Source organism: Poecile atricapillus, chromosome 1, assembly GCF_030490865.1.
Source record: "Poecile atricapillus isolate bPoeAtr1 chromosome 1, bPoeAtr1.hap1, whole genome shotgun sequence".
In the NCBI taxonomy this organism is placed as follows: Eukaryota; Metazoa; Chordata; class Aves; order Passeriformes; family Paridae; genus Poecile; species Poecile atricapillus.
In genome coordinates, this window is record NC_081249.1 from 168,859,714 (window position 1) to 168,880,458 (window position 20,745).

At 39.8% G+C, this 20,745-nt stretch overlaps 1 protein-coding gene across 4 annotated transcripts in view; it reads right to left on the reverse strand.

Annotated features, from left to right (window-relative positions):
* Positions 1–872: 872 nt before the first annotated feature.
* The window catches only part of BCL11B (BCL11 transcription factor B), a 91,557-nt gene continuing 71,684 nt past the window's right edge, over positions 873–20,745 (reverse strand). For all 4 annotated transcript variants that reach the window (XM_058829695.1, XM_058829693.1, XM_058829694.1 and 1 more), the window contains one exon: positions 873–3,315. In XM_058829695.1, coding sequence (XP_058685678.1) covers positions 1,304–3,315 — 2,012 coding nt within the window. In that variant the 3' untranslated portion in view covers positions 873–1,303. The remainder of the gene's footprint in view (positions 3,316–20,745) is intronic.

Consider the following 20,745-nt stretch of genomic DNA (forward strand, 5'->3'; position numbering starts at 1 on the left):
GTCGATGTCCTAAATTCAAACTTACGGTTTTGTGATTTTAAAAGGAAAAAAAAAAAAAATATGGCATTTGGCTTCTCTGAGGTTTGAAAATAGTATTAAAATGCTCAAGATGTACATTTATTGTCTCTGGGAAGAGTCAGAGTAGGGGAAGAGGGAGGGAAAAACACTCCAGAAAGTCATATACTGGCATCATTATCTTGCCATAGCTTTTAACAAGTCAAAACTATCTGATAGTAATGCACGATCAAGAATGTTTCTGGGTTTCGAGTGTAGCAGCCTTCTGCATCTATGTCTTTTTTGTTGCCATTACTTTAGTGCTGAAATCCATCTAGAAAAGGCCTCTATCTTCAGCAACATTGTCAGTGCTACGTATTTGATCCAATTTCAAAAGAAAGTGCTAATTTTAAAGATTGTTATCCGCTGTACAATTTTGTTTTCCCTAATCTTCAATGTTATTCAAGAAGAGGAAAGAAAAGAGGAAGGGAGGAAGGGAGGAAGGGAGGAAGGGAGGAAGGGAGGAAGGGAGGAAGGGAGGAAGGGAGGAAGGGAGGAAGGGAGGAAGGGAGGAAGGGAGGAAGGGAGGAAGGGAGGAAGGAAGGAAGGAAGGAAGGAAGGAAGGAAGGAAGGAAGGAAGGAAGGAAGGAAGGAAGGAAGGAAGGAAGGAAGGAAGGAAGGAAGGAAGGAAGGAAGGAAGGAAGGAAGGAAGGAAGGAAGGAAGGAAGGAAGGAAGGAAAAGAAAAAAAGGAAAAAAGAAAAAAAGGAAAAAGAAAAAAAGAAAGAAAAAAGAAAAATATTTCAGTTCAAATGCTGGCTTCTTCACAAGAAATTACACACACTTAGCTTAAATTTCAACAAAGCAGCGGCCCAAAAATTATAATTTTAAAAGATATGTTTCTCTCCTATAATGCAAGTAATCTCAGGCTACGACTGGGTAAAATTAAAAAGGGATACCCAACAAAATTTTAAAAGAAATTTAAACAGAAAGAATAAAAAAAAGTACCTGCACATGCCAAAAAATTACAAAAACCCAATAAATACAGAAATTATTGCACAGTTAAAAGGCTCCACAATTTTTACTGCCTTAATCAACCCTCGGGTTTAATAGAACTTTGTAGACACAGGTTATATTTAAGTGCCAAAGTCTGGCACCTTACCATAGTTATGCTAAGTTATGTTTACGGAGGCAAGTTAGGTCATCTTTTCTCAGTTGGCAATAGTTAAACTGTACAAATAAAATGTTACCTAGACCCCTGAAATTTAACCTAGCGGAGGTGGGGGTGGGGGGGAGGGGAGGGGGGGGGCCTTAGCTTCTTTCTGCCTGCTCAATTTTGACGTCATTTGTCAGCAAATGTTCTCCATGCCACTTTTTCATGTGTTTCTCCAGGGTGCTGTAAACACTGAAGGGCATCTGGCAAATGTCGCAGCGGTAGACCTCCTTCCCTATCTGGCCATGCGTTTTCATATGGCGCGTCAGCTTACTGCTCTGGGCACATGCATAGTTGCAGAGCTCGCATTTGTAAGGCCGCTCTCCAGTGTGGCTCCGACGGTGTACCGTCAAATTGCTGCAGTTCTTAAAGACCTTGCCACAGTACTCACATGTATCGCTCCTGCGTCCTTCCTTCGAACTGGGTCGCCCGGGGCCGGGTCCACTGATGTGGGGGGTGCTGCCTCCGCTCGCCGTGCCGCTGCGCCCTGAGAGCCCCCCGTCCAGCATGTCCCCCGGCGGAGTGGAGAAACGCAGGCTCCCGTTCTCCGACGAGTGCTCGGAAGAGGTTGCGAAGGGGGATTGTCGGGAGTCTGTGAATCCGAGGAACGGATCCTTCATGAAGTGCCGCGATGCTGCATACCCTACCAGCCACTGGGAGTAAACGTTTTCGGAAGGTATTATCGTTGCTGGTGGCAAGTCCAAATCTTTCTCTACCTTTATTCTTTTAGAGGAATTGTTTAAACTGGGGCTCGTGATAGGTGTTGGCTTGCGGGGGAACAAGTTTGGGAAGGGTTCACCCGGGCCAAAGTTTCTTCCATTGACCGTACCTTCCTCAGTGCGGTCCAGCTCTCCTACCACTGAGTCTTCGTCACCCGGATCTCTCTGACAGAGGTCTCGAGGACACAAGTCTCGCTGGTCAGAGGACCTTTTCATGAAGCTACTCCTCTTCTGTTTCTCGGCTAACATGTCGTTATATTGCTGAATGGCACCTAGACTTACATTCTCGATGACTTTTCCCAGAACAAGGGATTTCTCATCTGGCAGCGACTTGGAGCCGTTTTCTCGGTTACGACTCAGCTCTGAGTCCATACTAAAGCTCGACTCTGGCCGGCTCTCATTTTCAAGCTCTTCTTCCTCCTCCTCCTCCTCTTCCTCTTCTTCATTGTCATGGCCCAGGGAAGGATCGCTCTCGTTCCTGAAATCTGCCTCACTGGATTTCAGTCCCTCTCCAGTGAGCTCACTTGTGCCTGGCTCAGGGGAACTAGTGGTGGACAGTCCATCATCTGACCTGCCTGTCATGGAGCCAGCTTTATGCATATGCGTTTTCATGTGGCGTTTTAGCTTGCTGGCCTGGGAGCAAGCATGGTCACAGAGCTGACACTTGTAGGGCTTTTCTCCTGTGTGACTGCGCCGGTGCACGATAAGGTTACTCTGGAACTTGAATGTTTTCCCACAGAATTCACAGGACTTGCTCTTGGCCTGAGGCTGGGGAGGCGTAGTGCTGCTGGGGGGCATGGGGGGCAGTGGCGGGGTGCTCAAAAAAGGTGATTTAGGACTCGGCTGGAAAGGATTCAACAGACGATGCATAGGGTTGGTGCGACTGGGTGAGACTGGCGGAGGGGTGGAACTATTTCCTGCCAGCTCTCGAAGCCTTCTGGAGAAATCCATCGCTGGGGACTCAATTGCCATGGGGTTTAAACGCATAACTCTGTCAAAGGCACTGGGATGCTGGGCAACTAACCCCATTTCTTCGGCACTAAGGCGATGTGGATCCAGATGATGACGAGGCGGTGGGCTGAACAGCGGAGGTGTGTTTGGGAGCCGACCCTCACCAAAGCCAGGGTGTTCACGCAAGATGGGTCCTGTCATGCGCAAAAGGTTGAAAGGGTTGTTGTCTCCAAGAAAATTCATCAGCGGGGACTGTGCAACAGTCTCCGGTCCCAGAGGAGGAGGGATGGTGATGCGTGGAGTAAGGGAACTGTTTGAAGGGCTTGTTTCCAGGTAGATGCGGAATCCATGTGTGTTCTGGGCATGCTGAAGCAAGAACCAAGCGCTATTAAAAGGCTGCTTGCATGTTGTGCAAATATAGCTTGAAGGCTCATCTTTACCTATAAAAGAAAAAGCAGAAAGAACAATTAAAAAATAATACAGCGGAGAACATTTAAATACAGTTGGCATTCTCTTTATTTTGCTAACACATTTCCTCCTTGGCATTTCTGAAAGAAGGATTTAATTGCAACGTATTGACTGATATAAATTGTTGAACAGCACATTTACTCACTGCACTTATTCACTTAACAAGTATGACAAATATCACACATACGCATTTGTGCTATATACGTTTACATCCTCTAATTTGCAAATAAAACCTTCTTTTATGACGTGTAAGGATCCAAATCCTTTCATGTGTTTATTCCACAAAAAGGAATTTGTTTCAAGGGATTTATGACCACAGGAAAAAAAAAAAAAACAAAAAAAAATTGCAGTGTGGTAGGTTTTACAAGGCACCTGTAAGGACCTTCAGTGTCATTTTCACTCTCTCGTTTTATATACTTCATGCAGCAGTCCCGTGAGATCTTGCTGAATTTAATTTATACATGCTTAAGTCATGCCAGCACTTCCATTTTTAAAATACTATGTAGATATTTAGCCACAAAAGTCCTATTCAAGTCAACAGGAGCTTGGAAAACATACCCTTGCATAAACCACTTCGACGTTCTTTTTGCCAAAACACCAAGAAGCCACTCAAATGAAACATCCGGTAATCAAAGCCGACAGCACAGTTGCAATTAACAGTAACAAATGTCGGGCCATGCTTGAACTGGGTCCCAAGAATTTCTGAGCCTGAGCCTGCCCTCCAATGCTGAAATGCTCACCAGAGCCAAAAACATTGTTCTGTTTGCTTTTCTAGCTTCTTGGAACAACTGCATAAAGGTGGAAAGCATTCCTTTAACCTTGATTCAGCTTTACATAAAAGACAGGTGTGGACAAGCCTGCATCACAGTCATAATTTTGCTAGCTACAAAATTCCTGTCCTGGGCATAATATAAACTATGTGGTATCTGCAAAAAGCACTTCCCTCCTTGCCCCCCCTCCTTTTCTCAATGCCTCTGCAAGACTGATAAATTCATAATTATGTGTCAACTTGAAAATTGTGATCCAGGATTTGTTTTGTTGTTTGTTTTTAAATGAGTGGGAGGTTTCCTGAAAAAAATCTGCCCATTTTGGAAAATCTAAAATTAATTCCTTGCTTGCTTGTTTATGACAGCAGGCACTGAACTTCCTGAAAGTTCAGTAGTTAAACCAAGCATCCTGCCTGACCCATGATGCAACAAGGACCCAAGCAATGTCTGATTCAGCCCTTCCACAGGAGCTTAAATCCAAAGCTGAACTAACAGACCCTTTCTAGACAGGGGGCTGCCATTCCCAAAAGCCTGTTGCATGAATTTGAAAATGAAAGAGTTTATAAAGTGAACAGAAGCTTATTATCGAAACTACCTTGTAAAGAGGAATGACTCATAGCAGGCCAAATGAAAAAAAAAAATACAATAAAAAAATTAAACTTGGGCACATCAAAATAAGCTGATTGAATTCCCCTCTTCTGGCTGTTGCAGGGATGACTGCTGCTAACAAAACCTACAAGATCTTAGACAAGGAGGCTAGAAGTTTATCTGCCTACCTATCAGCCTATCAGTTTATTTAATCTTATCAACCTATATACATCCATAACAGCATAGAGGAAAAAGTATGTATCAGATCGAGACTTATTTACAAAGGTAGATGATAAGCGTGGTTCAACTCTTCATGCACTTATTGATTTAGTAGGGCTATTGCTGTGGATAGCAGCTTTGTACCCCAATTTCAGTGAAGCTGTCTCTTCACAGCCAATAAAAAAAGTACACAATACAGTGGGCATTCCTGCCTGGCTGACGTGGCCCCCATGCCCTGGCCCCGCACCCTATGTCTGTATGGCCCAGACACAGTTGCTCTGATTAACTTCTAACAATTGCTACTGGGAAAAAAAACCAAGTTTGGGAACTACCCTTGGCTTGGAAAAAAGTGTCTGTAACTGCTATTGACATTAATAAAAGTCACATACAAACATGGAAAGGAACTAAGGAAACTAAAGGAACTAAAGGAACTAAGGAAAGGGATAATGATACATTATCCCTTAAAAATCTACTGAGCACTGAGGCAGTTAGGAAGTTTTATGTCAGCTTTGAAGCCAAAGCAACAGTAAATGCTCCCATTATTACTTGAAATATTTAAATTTCTGCTTCTTACAGAAATATGATGAAAATGTCTAGACCTTTAACTTTTCTTGCACAGCAACATGTGTAGTATAAAAAGTGACAGAAATCACTGAAGCAGACTAAAGTATATAACATACTCTGTCAAAAGCTTTTTTAAACAATATGTTTTACCTCAGCTCACCCTAGAATAGATTTTAATAAAGCCCCTTACGAAGTGTGATCTAATAGCAAATGAAGTGCAGCATCTTACAAGGTCATATATCTTCAAATTAAAGAGTGCTCTGCACCCTTCACCTTCACTTTATCCACTCTAATTAATCGATTTATTACCCACAGCTGTTCAATTCTTTCATTTTTAAAGTCACAGCATGCAATCTTTTTTGTTGTGGGTTGTTTTTCTTTAAAAAAATAAAGTGACTGAGTGTCTGTGTATGTGCATGCATTCTCTTCGCTTAGCTCAAGAACTGACAGGAGGAAGAAAGCAGCTGTGTATTAGGCGACAACAACAGCAACATGTTTACTTCAGAAAAGGCACATACATAAGAAGAAAAATTCCTTAGCAGGCTGAGGATCAAGGCCAACCTAAAACTGAAATGGCTGATTAAAAAAATTACCCTCAAAATGGCAGCTGGCTGGATGTTTGCTATTACATGTTACAGGGAAGTAAGATATTTAGTAGGGCTATTGCTGTGGATAGCAGCTTTGCACCCCAATTTCAGTGAAGCAGTGAAGCTGTCTCTTCACAGCCAATAAAAAATGGTTTTCTTCTGCAAAACTTCACCTCTGTGAAATTCAAGAGAGGAAAGTAAGTCCCCACTTTTTAGTTTTCTTTCAGAAAGACAAAATTAGTGCTACTAGTGATCTAAGATTTATAAGCTAGCAGTCATAGGTCTTCTCTCCCTTGTTTGTTTTGTTTAGCTTTTATGTTCCTTAGCACTTCTCTTCAGAAGACCTCAACACAACAGCAAAATTGACTGTAGGCTACCTGGCTACCAATCTCTGACTAATTCATGAATGTTCATATGTGTATACCTATATATATATATTATATATATATATGTATGTATGGTTTTTCACAACCCTCAAAGACTCTCCCCAGACTCCCTGTTAAAAAAAAATAAGAAAAAAAAAATTAATTACCATATTATCACTTCATGGTTATCTTGCCTAAAAGTTGCCCTGAGCAGTGTAGATGCTCACTTTTAAGAACAGAACAATGTCAAAAAGTCTTTGAAGATCCACTCCGAACATTTTTATGTTCAAAAACTTGCTAAATATTTTAAACATGCCCAGAAACAATCATGTATTGCTCAAGAATGATTCTTATATTTAATAATGCACCTACACTATAAAAGCCTTTGTTCTAAGGCTACTTTTGATATATGGCTATCTTAATCCCTTGCCACCTGCACTGAAGTCTGTCTAAATACCCACTTTATGACAACTAGCTCTGTAGTCTTTGCCATATGCAGTCTTTATCACTTTAGCATGTGCTTGACTTTGAGCATGTGAGTAATCAACATCAGTGAAACTTAAGCATAGGCTGAAGTGCTCTGTTGGATAGTGATGAAATTATTCATGTGCTTAGAGTCAAACACAAGCCAAGACTTCATTAATACTCTTCAATGAATTGCACATGGTTTCAATCCTACAGTCTGTAACCAGGCAGGAATTTTGGGGCTGAGAGCTGAAGTATAATTCTTTATTTTTACAGTAGTTGGTAGATACGGTGTATGTACAGAGATGAGACATCCAGGTCACAACTCCTGAGCAATCAATTACAGCTTCCAGGTTGCAGGAAAGCCAAACAAATACTGCCAGTTCAGACATGACAGAGGTTTGTAGAGCTGAATCCTACTAGGACCTACTGATATGGTATTTCAGGAATATTCAGAAATACCATTTAAAGACTAGGAAGGATTGTCAGACTAAAGGATGAGGGGACTGGGATAAACCCTAAGGTTTGGCCTCATCCAATTCCTGACCCAAAAGATAATAGAGTCATAGAATGGTTTGGATTGGAAGGAACCTCAAAGTTCATCCAGTTTCAGCCCTCCTGTCATGGGAAGGGACACCTTTCTCTAGACCAGGTTGCTCAAACTTCCATCCAGCCTAGCTTTGAACAATTCCAGGGATAGGACATTTGTAACTTCTCTGGGTAGCCTGTTCCTGTGAATCGCCAACTTCTTAGTAAAGAATTTTTTTCCTAATATCTGTTCTAAACCTTCTCTTTTTTAGCTCCCTCTTTGTCCTGTCACTACATGTCCATATCTATGAATCTATTCATATCAATGCCAGCTGCTCCAATATCCTGCTTCAAAGGCCACCAAATGGAGAGTCTGCAATCTTTTTAAAGTCTACCTCATTCCTTCTCTCCTTTACCATCATTAAGATTCCCCAATTGCCTAATCTAAATCTTTCTTCCTGCAATTTAAGATCTTAATATATTGTCCTATCCAGATGTACATGCCAAACACAGGAAATAAGTTAGTCTGTACCTCACAGTTATCATCTAACCCAAAGATCTGCAGCTGAACCACTTAGTGTCTTTTAGCATCCCCTTCTCCCAATTTGATTTGGAAATGTTGAGGGAGAATTTGCTTTTTATTGAAGTAGTCTGTGGACATGTTGACAATTTTCAGTATGAGAATAAAAGATGTCTTCTTTCCAATTCAAATTGTTCAGTTCAACTCTCAACCATTAGATCTTGCTGTATTTTACCTGGGAGTTTAAAAATCTCTCTAGTATCTTCTCCCAAAGCAGGTAATTATAAACTGAAACTTACTGAACACTCTTGCCTTTTCTGCATATTATGACAAAAGATGGTCTTTTCCAGAAATATTAAAATGTGTTCCCTTGATTAGTGCATGACAGATTATGTTCCATTCAAAATGTCAAAGCAATAATGAGCCTTTTTCTCTTTCATTAACAGCTCTAAACAAAGCTGAATTCAGACCCTGTCTCCCAAATTCTTCCCTTACAGGGGACAGTGAGAAAATACAGGTCAGAACGAGACTGGGTCTGTAGACATCCACCCCCCCTGCACCAGTCAGCCTGAATCCCTGACTTATTTGTCCCCTGCAGTCTGACTTGTATCATTTAGTGATATGCAGATCTTCCTTGCCCAGTTGGTACATAACTTTCTGTATACCCTGAATGCTGAGCTCCTTTACCCCGGAGATAAAAATTTCCCTCAAAATATCCTCAGTTATTCTGGATACCATCAAACAATAATCAGTGTGAGATAAGAACTGTTGAACAGTGTGAGATAAGAACATTATTTTCTGCTGAGCTACAGTGACATCCAGTGCCTTATGAATCCTCCCCTCAGCATGCCTGAATAATTCCATTAGCTGTAACAGGGAATGAACTCCCCCTCATTTTAATCACCCCCCCATAACCCCTGCCAGGACTGCAGAGAGGACCTGCAGTCAGGTCCATATAACCACTGCCACTCTTTACCTCTAGCAGTAGTTTCCAGATAATGTTTCTGGTTCCATTTTACAAAGTTACAACAGCAGCAATAAAAATGTTAACGAATTTTAATGCTGGTTTATTGCACCCTTAGAAGTTCAGGAAAAGTAGAAACTTTCAAGCTTTAAAGAAAGGACACCTTTTATTGTAGCACTCAGGAACAGACATGTATCAGGTTCCTACAATCTCTTCTCCAGTATTTCTCTCTTCTCCACCGCTTGATTTTTTAATGAATATTTAAATAATTACCCCTTGTTATTATGATGGTTACGCTAATAATACCAATAAAGGTAGTGTGGATGCTCCATAAAAAACACACCTTTAATTGAATTATTATTAAATTAAAATGCCATAATTGAGAACACAATTTTAACAAGTCTCCTTATAAGACCAGCTGACATTAAAGAGAAGTGCATTAAATACAGGAAAGATTTATGTTGCACGGTGAAAAAAATATATTGTCATAAGTGGTTCGACATATCACCCAGACAAGGGCCAAATGCTTTTCAGGTGTCTGCAGTGTGGATCCACCATGTAACCTATCAGTTCATGCTTGGTGCTTGATTGGGTCTGCAAAAATATCTCTAATATAGGCATTTATACTAAAGGAATTTTATAAGCCATATTGCAACTTTAAATTTTCCAAGTTAGCAAGAACTTTTATTCACCTATGTTTATAATAGAATAAACATAATAGATGTTTAATAATAGAAATAAACATATAGAATAAACATAAATCTGAGAACACACAATACTGAGAGTTTTACCCTTCCTCCCTGCATTCATTGAGCTGTTTGGAAGTGCTGCTACCTCCATTTCAGAAGGACTGACAGTCTCAGTAAAAAAGACAGAAATGTAAAGTAGGGTCCTAGACTGCACCACTGCCAGTCCAATGCCAGTCACTAGCTTTAAACAACAAACACAAAGGTCCCATATCTCTTTACACCTCTCTTCCTATTAATTCTGTTTTGATGGCAGCAAGAACTGAAGATGAAAAACAGGCACAACTCCTCTCTATCCATCCCCAGAGCTAACACAGTTCATCCATCCCTATACTGCCTCATCTGAAGAAAGGGCTCAAGAGAGTCTTGCAGCACATCCTGCTGAGGGTTACAGGGACTATCACCAACAGTTCATAAAGTTAGCGTCAATTGGAAGCTAAAGTTGGTATTTTATGACTTAACAAGTTGCCTGCAGTCTCACAACCCACGCACCTCCAATTCTACACTCAGATAAACAGCCCTTGTCTCCCGTAAAGCTCAGCCAACCTGAAGTGCATCTCAGTCAAGAAGAGCAGATGAAGGTTTAGGTGTAAAAGCCCAAGCATGAGGGGCCATAGAGCTTGTCATCATCTGGAAATGGGAAATCTCAGGATGAGGTGAGCGAAAGGAAATAATGTGACAGGGAAACAAAAATGAAATGTTTTTAAGAGGTGGACAGAAAATCAGGGTGTCTGAAGTACGAAGTAATCATGAGGTGTTACTTCTCAGTTACAGAATCCTATTTCCTCCCATACAAGGTCCTGTTCTCTTTTCCTACCTTGCCTCTTCATAGCCTATCTCCTCCAGTGCCATCTTCAACAGAAGAAAAATCACGACTTCATGCAATATTCTTCTCCCACACACTGCCTGTACGTTTTACAGCTTTCCCCATCCTCTTTCTACCTTGAGAATGGAAGTTCTCAACAGAGATTATGCAAGAAGCTTTATGCCAAGAGAACCTACACACCCCACAGGACCCCATTATTCCCTGCACTGATTCTGATTAGTGATGTGAATATTCTTGAGAGCATTTTCTACCTGTTGGAAAATACCTACAGTAGTACTGGTTGATACAAATATTAAAAAATATTAATATTACACTACTGTTAACAATGTACTATTAATTCTTCCTGTGCTAAAGCCAACTGTCAAACTCCAGTTTTGGTGGATTAAGTACTGCCTCACTTTTGGGAAACTATTTTATTTTCTGAAGCCATTTCAGCAATGTTTTTTTCCTGTTAGGCAGAACTGCAAATAATCTGCTTATCACTCTTGTAATAATATCTACTTTGTCAAATTAATTATTTTATTAAACGAGGGGAAAACCAAATGGATTAATTACCAGTCACAGAGCTGAGAAGTCAGACTGTCATGCTATCAACAGTCAACCTTTCAGAATTTCAAGAACAAAGAGCATGAATCCTTGAAAGTCTTAGCGATATCAAGCTGATACACCTCACCAAACTCTGATTTGAATTACCTTCTATGAATTCAAAGTAGCTGTGATGATCACCAACACAGACTATTTCAAATTTTTCCAGATAAACTATACCATGTTGTCACTAACAAGGAATTTAACTAGACTTACATGAATATACCAAGTTGCAATTAATTTTTTTTCACTGAACTTTTCCCAGAAGCATATTATATGTCCTCTCTGGCATTTATACTTACGAAAAAGGAGGAGGCTGCAGGCAGACTACAGCCATGCATAACATAAACAGATGCTTCCTGCTTCTTAATGGACACGGGCGACCTTTGGCTGAAGCAGCTTGTGCTCAATGGTCCCATTTTCTGTGAGACTTAATCATACCTCAGATCTGTACTGCCAGATTCACATAAATGAACCAAATGCACAGCTCAGTTTAATTTCTAGTGCGTTACAAAATGGTAATATTATATTTTTAGGTATAAAACGTCAATAGGCATTTTGGGCAATTTCCTTCTGGATGTCCAATTTCTCATTCCTTAAAAGAGCTTCTGGCTTACTGGAAGTTAATGTTCAGCCTACAGAAGTATAAGAAATGCTTTTACTAAGTGCAGAAAAGGGAAGAAGTTGGAACTTGTGACACACTGATTTTTACCCAGAAGCACTATTTAAATAGAAGATAAAAAACATGTTTGTCATCTCTGAACACCTTCTCCTAATTGGTGTTAAATCTAAAATGCAAAGGCAATTTATAAAGCAGAGGAAGGGAGAAGTGTGAAAAGTAAGGAGCAAACAGGAAAATCAATATTAAAAGATCAATAGTGAATGAGTTAACTTTTAAATTAGCCCTTTGTGATACAACAGTTTCAACTAACTCCACCTTTAGCATCTAAACAGCTTTGTGTCTTTTAGATAGTTTCTTTGAACCTAACACATCAACTAGCAGACTGAACGGATGTTTTACAAACCTGCTGCATAAAATAGTGAAAACTATGAGCTGAAATGGGGAAGGTGATACAGAGGGGCACCGTACACACTTGTGAGATTAAAAGACCATAGGACTACCCGTGGCTGGTGGTTTAATACATAGGATCCCATTTACAGCACTCATGAAAAACCCTTGTACTGCTCAAGGACACTTTTAGGCCTTTTCTTTGCATAAGGTATTCAAATGCATTTGAAATAATGTCAGTCTTTTCTACAACATATGAAATATGCCAGCAGCTTCCCTTTAAATCGGTTTCCTGTAAGCAGTTTTGTTTGAAAACTGGCAAGTGCTGGGATTTTTTTTTTCCCCACAGACTTTTCTAAGGTGCCATTTTCTCATCTTACAGTCAAGAATTCTCAGTAATCTGAATAGGAACTAAACGAAGGGTACATGAAGGAAATTGTCCATGTCATATAATGGAAAAACAAAGAGTAAATTAGGGAACAATAAAAAAAGCCAAAGAGTGGAAACAAATTTTCCTTTTTTTTTTTTTTTCTTCCCAGGAGTACTTATGTTTTACTACAACTATTTCTTAAGGGTATTAGGTGCCTATTCATAGTTAGTAAATGAAATAGCATTTTTGTTTTAATTCATTGCTTCTTTAACAAATGCTGACTCCCATCTCTGCTTCTTTAAATCCACAAAATCTCCACATTCAAGCCTAAGAAGTATTGTAAAGGCTGTAAATCTTGTTTTAATGGAATGTACATTTAGCTATGAGGAGATAATTGACGTTATGGAGGGCCTAGATGCTGAATTATATAGGTTATCTAATACAAAGGGGACTCATTACTGAAGCACTACAAACAAGTAGTAATATATGTATATTGTTCTGAGTGGCGTTATAGCAAAAGTGTTCAGGTCTGCAGGGATTTATAAAACACAAGAAAACAGCAGACATGCACTTGTAAATTTGTCTCATTTGTCTCTGAAGTTAAAGGTTATTCCCTTGATCTGAATTTGTAATAAAAACATGCTAGACTAAGGTTTGTAGAGAATGTTTGAATATGTAAATTGTGTATAATGATAGGCAATTATAGGGTAAAAACTGGACCTTATGAATGTTACAGAATTGCATGGAGCATCAAAGTATTTTCCTTCAGATGAAATATTTATCTTTTATGCATGTTATAAGCACTTTTTCAAAGGTATTCAGCAACCTATTTGAGCGGAGAGTTGACAAAAATCAAACCATTACAGCCAACTAAGACTGGGCTTATGCACAGGAGAAGCCACAGCTTTTTACAGAATATACATAATAAATCTCTTGAACTAATGGTTCCGGAGATGGATCCTCAAGGACAAGTTCCACTGATTTTCACTCCCTTAGATGAAAGCTGGTCAGATGTTCCTGGATTTTTTTTAAAGCGATATGGGGGTGGAAGTGTAGGGAGGGAAACTGTAGAGAATAACTAGGTAAGAATGTGAATTTTCTTGGACTGATTCAATGAAGCCCCATTTTCCCTCCAGTTCATTGACTGCTGTTTTCAGGGAATAATAATAAAATAAAAATAAATAAAATATAAATTAAAAAAAAAAAAAAGGACCCTCCATCAAGATAGAAAGGAGTAAAGCCAGGAGATGATACATAGTTCATGGTACTGAAGATAAGGTTTTCTCCTTCTCTGAGCACGACAGTCTGTTCAGGTTAACCAACTGCAGTGTTAGAATAACTCCAGCCGACTTGTCACAGAGTACAAAAGTCATCAGCAACTGAATGTTCTTTTCTGCACCGCAATTAAGACGAATCAATACGACGTGCCACAAATGGTATTTTACTCTCAATAAGAACTCGGGCTGAGTTTATTCAGAATATTTTAGCGCTTCCCCAGGGGATTTTGGTCCGACGCAGATGGCAAATAAAGTACTCAGCCTAGGGCTAGAGCACATTATGCTAATTCTAATGTCAGATGTACTTTAATATACAGCTCTATTTAATCACCCCATTATTTCACATTTCCATATGAAAAACCTGCGGCACTTCTGCAGAGCTTTCACTCTGCGACAATGCCAGCTTCCTTCAACTAGCTCACTGTGAAAGAGAAAAGAAGACTGGTCATTCTCGCCAGTCAAAATGTTACAGTTTCAAAGTTTCAGTATTCCTGAATTTAAAGTGGGTCTTCCAGTGCAATTAGCAAATCGCTCGGCTAGAATGCTGATATGTACAAAATGCTAAGGAGGTGTGATTGAAAAAAAAAAAAAGAAAAAGAACAGCCCTCCCTCCCTACCTCATCTGCTCGAGCATGCAGACATAGGCAGGCACGTATCTCAAATCCGCTTGCAGAACAGTAATAATAAAAATAATGAAAATATTTTCATAGTGCAATTCAACCAATATTCTCAACACTTGTCACTAAAACGTTGCTATTCCCGGCCGTGTGGCTTCCGTTACTTAGAACAGACATGGCTGGCACAGCTGCCAACCTACAGATGTCTCTGAATAAAACCTTCCTTGTGTATCAATAATTTTTGCCTGCAACAAACTACACCTCTAATTAGGTTTTAAAAGCCACGCACCTTCAATATGGGCCACTACCCAAATTATCTGCAAATTTACCTTGATGCCCCTTCTCTGGTGACCACAGAATTTGAACCTTGAATGCAAAATCATTTAAAACCGGATTTACATTGAAAGGAATGAAGGAAAAGATTTTGCTTTGGAGCAGTTTTTCAAGCCATGTAGGCTCTCGATGTGCAGACAGGAAAAGCAGAAGCAGTCCTTGCTGCACCTCTTCAGCATACAAGCTTTCCCTTCTAAACAGTTCTGTGAAGGATCCTTAATTCAGCATGTATGTACAACCGTCAGTGAAATGAGTTGCATGGTCTCAACAAAATCTTCCCTCTGTTTGGCATAAATGGGGCTGCCTGACAACCAGTACTGCTCACAGGGAGAGCCAGGTCAGGCCTAGATTACATAGAGCTATTAGAGGAATGTATGAAGCTTAAGTTGATAATTTTTTTAGTCATTTCATTAAATCTAAAACATATTAAAAAAAAAGTATATTTAGAAAAAGACATCTTTTTTCATTCTCCAACCACCCAATCTGCATCCTTTAAAAATTGTTCAACAATGCATGCAGCAGCCAGCACCTGGGGCCAGATCTCACCTGGTTTCACTGCTATGCATCAACATTTAAAGATACAGAACTGCACTCTGTGCCTTGACATGACATATGCCACAACTTCCCTGTCCTAATTTGAACGCAGAGGATGATATCCTTTACAGTCAAGACCGAAAATCCTACATTTTCAAGCTTTCTTTTATTTTTATATTCATACACATATATAAATGTATGTGTGCATGTATATGTATGCATATATGTGTATTTATGTATGTATAAATATATTATTTAGTCTCTGTTAGACTGGCTATGAGTACAGCATTATGCACAAAGGAGAAGGGGGGCTCTGGACAGGGCAGAGGTCCATCCTTCCTTAGCTAATTAAACTAGACCTTCAAACACGTGATCTTACCATGGGAGAAGTATATGCAAGTTTCACCTCACTGGAAGTTTTGTCTGAATGGTAAACAAAGCCCAAGTTAATTTAGTAAATTAAGGAAACTTCAAGATTTGCTTAAAGTGAGGTCTGTCACTCTGAGAATAAGTAGTTAAATTAAAAAAAAAAAAAAAAAAAGATGAAATGAATGTTTAATATCCCAATGCAAAGCCCACCAAAGTCAATATGAATCTTTCCACTGGCTTCAGTGGGCTCTGGAAGCAAGTCTTCTTCCACATTGGGATTTGCTAGTCTCAAGACACTCTCTTCAATGTAGGGATAAATCTGGTTGTGGTGGTGTAGTTAAAAGAAGATAACTGATTTCACAGCAGCTACAAGCCTAAAGAACTCAGCTGTAAATATTTTAGAGGCATAAATGGAGACATAGATAGTAAAGTATCTATTGTATCTTTAGTTAAAAGGAAAAACAGTTGAAATATAAGAAATACATAAACTAAAATTAATCCTTGACAATTCTGGTGCTTTTTCTTCTGCTGATACTATGTTGTTTTTTGGAAATAAGGAAAGGACAATAGCAGTTCTCCCTAGGTCTATTCTATTTCTTTAGCTTACTTTAGATAAACTGACTGCATTCTTAAACTCCATTTTAAGAATTCCTTTGTTGAGACCTGCAAAACAATTTTTAATAACATATTTATTCTTGACAATACACAAATTTGTGGAATCCCATTCAATTTCCATCATTATGGAAATTTTTGAATGCCAGAATGTTTGCAGACACATCTACACTAAAGGGTTCCTACAGGACTCAGAATTCCTGCAAAGGAAAATCCAGTCTGAGTGAACAAAGAAGCAAAATGAACAGAAGCTTTAAAAGCCTAAATGGGGAGGGGGCACAAGGGGGGACAAGGGAAGGAGGAAGGTATAAAATACCCAGATGAAAAATAAAACCCATTAGTTACAGAGGTAGGGATCTTGAGGGTTGCTCTAGATAAAGCAGTTAAATTGCAATCTGTGACTATGAAGTTGCAAAAGATGAATCTCCAGTCATACTTCTTGAAGTGCAAAGATAAAAATACCACTTTTGCTCCTTAAATAGGTGATGGTTTATGTCACTATAATACTGCAGAAAAATAACGCCGATCTTGGCTAAAAAGAAGATCCTAAAAACTTCGTATTTTATTTCCATACAATCCAGATTGATCACCTAAGAGGAGAATAATTAAACAATGCTAAGCATCCCAACCCCTTGGAGAATGTGCTGTTGAAAAATATTTTTAGAACAATCACTGTAGTAATTCTTCTTAGTTGTAGAAACACTCCAAATCAGAAAGTCAATTTTTCCTCTATTTGCAGAAGTGTGCTGGTTTTCACTGGAAAGGCGCCTGTGTTTTGTTTGGCTGCTGTTCATATACTGCCTTGGCAGGATTTCCTTGGATTGCTTACAGTGAACATTGCTCTTGCATACAGTAGCACTCCCATTTTAACCGTCCCAGCCACACGTTTTCTAATAACACACGGAGAGCTGCAAAATCCCTATAAGCACAGCTCTTTAAAGCAGCAACAGAAGGGGGTGGGGGCGGAGGACCGGAGAGGGGGAGGCTCTGCCCGTTCAAAATCCAGCGCTGCAAACAGAGGATAGTCCTTTTAAAAACAACCAATGTGAATTGTGTTTAAGGAGCAGCTTTCCAGGGAAAGAGAAAACATCTCCGAGAAGATTCAGCTGATTCACCGAGTCTTATCTGCACAGGCTGGGCTCTGAGCGTCACTGAATTTGGACCTAAGTACTGTTTACATGCTTTTCCTTATATTTTTTTCCTTCTTAATTTTTTCCTGCCCTTCTGAGGGGTGTGCAGATATCTTAATTTGTGGGATTACCTTGCATGTCTGATACACAGCACCTGAGCCTGTGTTCCTCGTGTGTCCCAATTTTTTGCCTCATCGTGGAGAGGCTGGGGCGCATGGAGAACACAGGGCTCCACTGTGAAAGCCAAACTGCCAGGAGAGATGAAAAAGAAGGGCATCTATCTCGCTGAAATAGTACCAGGAAACAAATGCAGCATTTCTACCTACGGCTGAGAAAGAGAGAAAGCCAATAACAAAACCGTTATTCAGCTCCGTGCCCTTTACAAATAGGACTGACTTGTTAGTGGACAGCTGCGGCTCAGCCCCCCTCCACACCATTCCAACTTGCTGCCTTTGCCACCCTGCTTTTGGAGATCAACAGCAATTTGCATCTCCATGCATCTCATTTCTCGTTAAGTAAGTTGATTAATTTGGGAGAGGGAAGTTGTCATTCAAAAAAACCAGAAATTTCCACTTGCATAATTTCTGCCTTTCAAAATTGACCGACCTCCTCCCCACCGATCCAGCCCCCACTTCACACCTCTCTTTCTCTGGGTCCCTTTCTCCCCCGTTCCCGCTCCCTCCCTCCCTCTTTCCCTCTTTCTCCCTGTTGTTTACAAAGGTTTCATTATGTTTTCAACTAATCAGAAAGGCCTACTAATACACAATTAACATGTGACTATAAAAAAATAGCTTCCAGAAGAAGGAAAAGTAATTAAGTAGAGAATGCTTTTCAGTAAGTGCTTGCTTTAACCCATCGTCAGAGAACAGAGTGTAGGTTAGTCCACAATGGATGGAACAGATGCCAAGGGCGAAATGTTAAAAGCAAATAAAAAAGGGCATTATTTTCTTTGGGAATAATAACTATCAACGCCACAAAAACGTACATCACATTGCAGTTGTTTATACCTGACCTCCTCCTCTTTCCTACACTTTTCTGAAGTGCCTTTTCTGCCTCTTTCATTAAAATAAATACAAAAATAAAGGTATCATTTATTGCATCTTTGCTTCCAAAGTGACAGGAAACCAAGTGTCTTGGTTTCAGTTGAGATAGAGTTAGTTTTCTTCCTAGTAGCCAGAACAGAGCTGTGTTTTGGATTTAGAATGAGAGTAATATGGAACACACTGATGTTTTTGTAATTTCTTACCCAAAGCCAAGGACTTTTCTTCTTCCCAAGCTGCCCCGCCAGTTGGTGGGATGGGTATGCACAAAAAGCTGGAAGAGGAAACAGCCGGGACAGCTGATCCCAACTGGCCAAAGGGCTATTCCATACCATATGCCCTCATGTTCAGTATATAAATTATGGGGAAAGCTGGCTGGGGGCTGCTGCTTGTCTGTACGCTCATCACTCTATTCACAGTAAGCAGTGGGTTTATATTCACATCACTTGTTTTACCTCAGTTTTACTTCTGTTTTTGTTATTTTCCTTTTGATTATAAATTTTCATTATTCTTTTATTTCATTTCAATTGTTAAACTGTTCTTATCTTAGCCAACAATTTTTCTTACTTTTACCCTCCTGATTCCCTCTCCCATCCCACTGGAAAGGAGTGAGCAAGTGGCTGTGTGGTGCTTAGCTGCCAACTGGGATTAAACTCAGTGACACCGAGTAATCACTATCAAAATAGCACAACGCTGTAGTTTATTAAAAAGATTTTACTTCAAAATATTTTAGGCCTGAATGTACACATAAACTAAGCACCCAGAAAAATCAGTAGGAATTATGCCCAAGTAATGACAAGGGGTGTTGAACCCTTCTCAAGATGTGCTGTGTTATTACAACACATAGAAACTACAGGAAACAGTTTTAAAGGATGTAGTGTTTGCAACATTTCAGTTATTAACTTTAGATCTGTCTGTTGACACTGTCCTCAGGCTGAGAGCTGCCACACAGGTTGGAAGCCTGAGGACACTAGCATATATATATGTGTTTGTATATTGGGGAGGGGGCTTAAATGAAAGTGTTATCTAAATAGATTCAGCTTTTTTTTTAACTCTTTTTTTTTTTTTAAATCCAGGGATTGTCAAAATATGTCCAAATGTTCCCTGTGTTCTTTATGCATTCAGTCAATCTCCACAGTAAAAATGGTTCCCTGTGGAAAAATATGTATTCCTCTATATGTGTGTCCTTGGAGTGGAGTGTTTGGGATATTTTTTATCTCTATTCCCCTTCCTTATATGAGTTCTAAAGCAAACAAGACACTTAGTTGTGTAATTTCAAAACCAAATTCTGCAAGGAGCTCAGTATTTTCAGGAAGATATTAAACATCTCTTTGGTCCCACTGAAATCAAGTGGGAGCTGAGAGGTGCTGGGAGGAATAGGTCCTCCAAAGTCACAAAGGACTACACGCAATAACAGCTCCTTTTCCTTATATTCCTCCCCCCACCCCATGAATTTATATTCCAAACTATGTATCACATACAGAGTATTTTTTACTATCCAAAATCCCATTAGTTTCATTGGCACTTTAGGTAATAAGATTTGCATGGTAAAAATTCCATTTCTATTAGATTGGGTCCATAGGACTCACCAGCCTGATATGATTGTCAGAGGAAAGGGAGGATGTGTGGGTTTGTTACAATATGAGGATTTGTCCACACAGAATTTGGCACCAGTTTAATCAAAAGGACTCAATTTAACCAGTGCAAACCCCAGTGTAGCCGCTATTTCTGTCAGCTTAAAACTGGCTGTATCAGGAAATTTCTCACTGTACATTCCTATAGGTATGCTAAAACAGGTCAGCTAACAAGGAGTGGCAATCAGTTTAAACAATCTATACCCTGATGTATTCTGGATTATCTGTCTGGAAGACCCCTTTAGCTAAACTAGTGGAAGGAGGGGTTCAGGCCAGACCCAAATGATGTTTCACAGAGAAGAGAGAGATGATGGCTTCCTGGGCTGAATCCCAAGGTCTCTTTCTGGACAGAGTGAAATCAGTGAAATACTATCAGCCATACACTGCTACTCTTGCTCATGTAAGAACATAAACCCTTTGGGTCATGCCCACAGGCAGGAACCCGTTTTCAATCATGGCCACCAGCTGAAGCTTAGGGAAAAGCTTGTGAATCAAGGTAGAAAATAGTTCACAGTTCTACACCCTGTCCAGACCTCCCAGCTCCTAGTAATCAATGATTTAGAGTCTTTCAGTGACACAGCTTAATCCAGATCAGCATTTTTATTAACCACCCACAAAATCTTCCTGATTTTGCCTAGCCTTTTTCCAAGCTTGTTTGTTATTTTTAGCCCCCAGAGCAACCTGCAGCAATGAGTTCCACACCTCTATTTGTTGTGAACAAAAAACTACATCAGTTTTAGGTCTGCTGCCTGA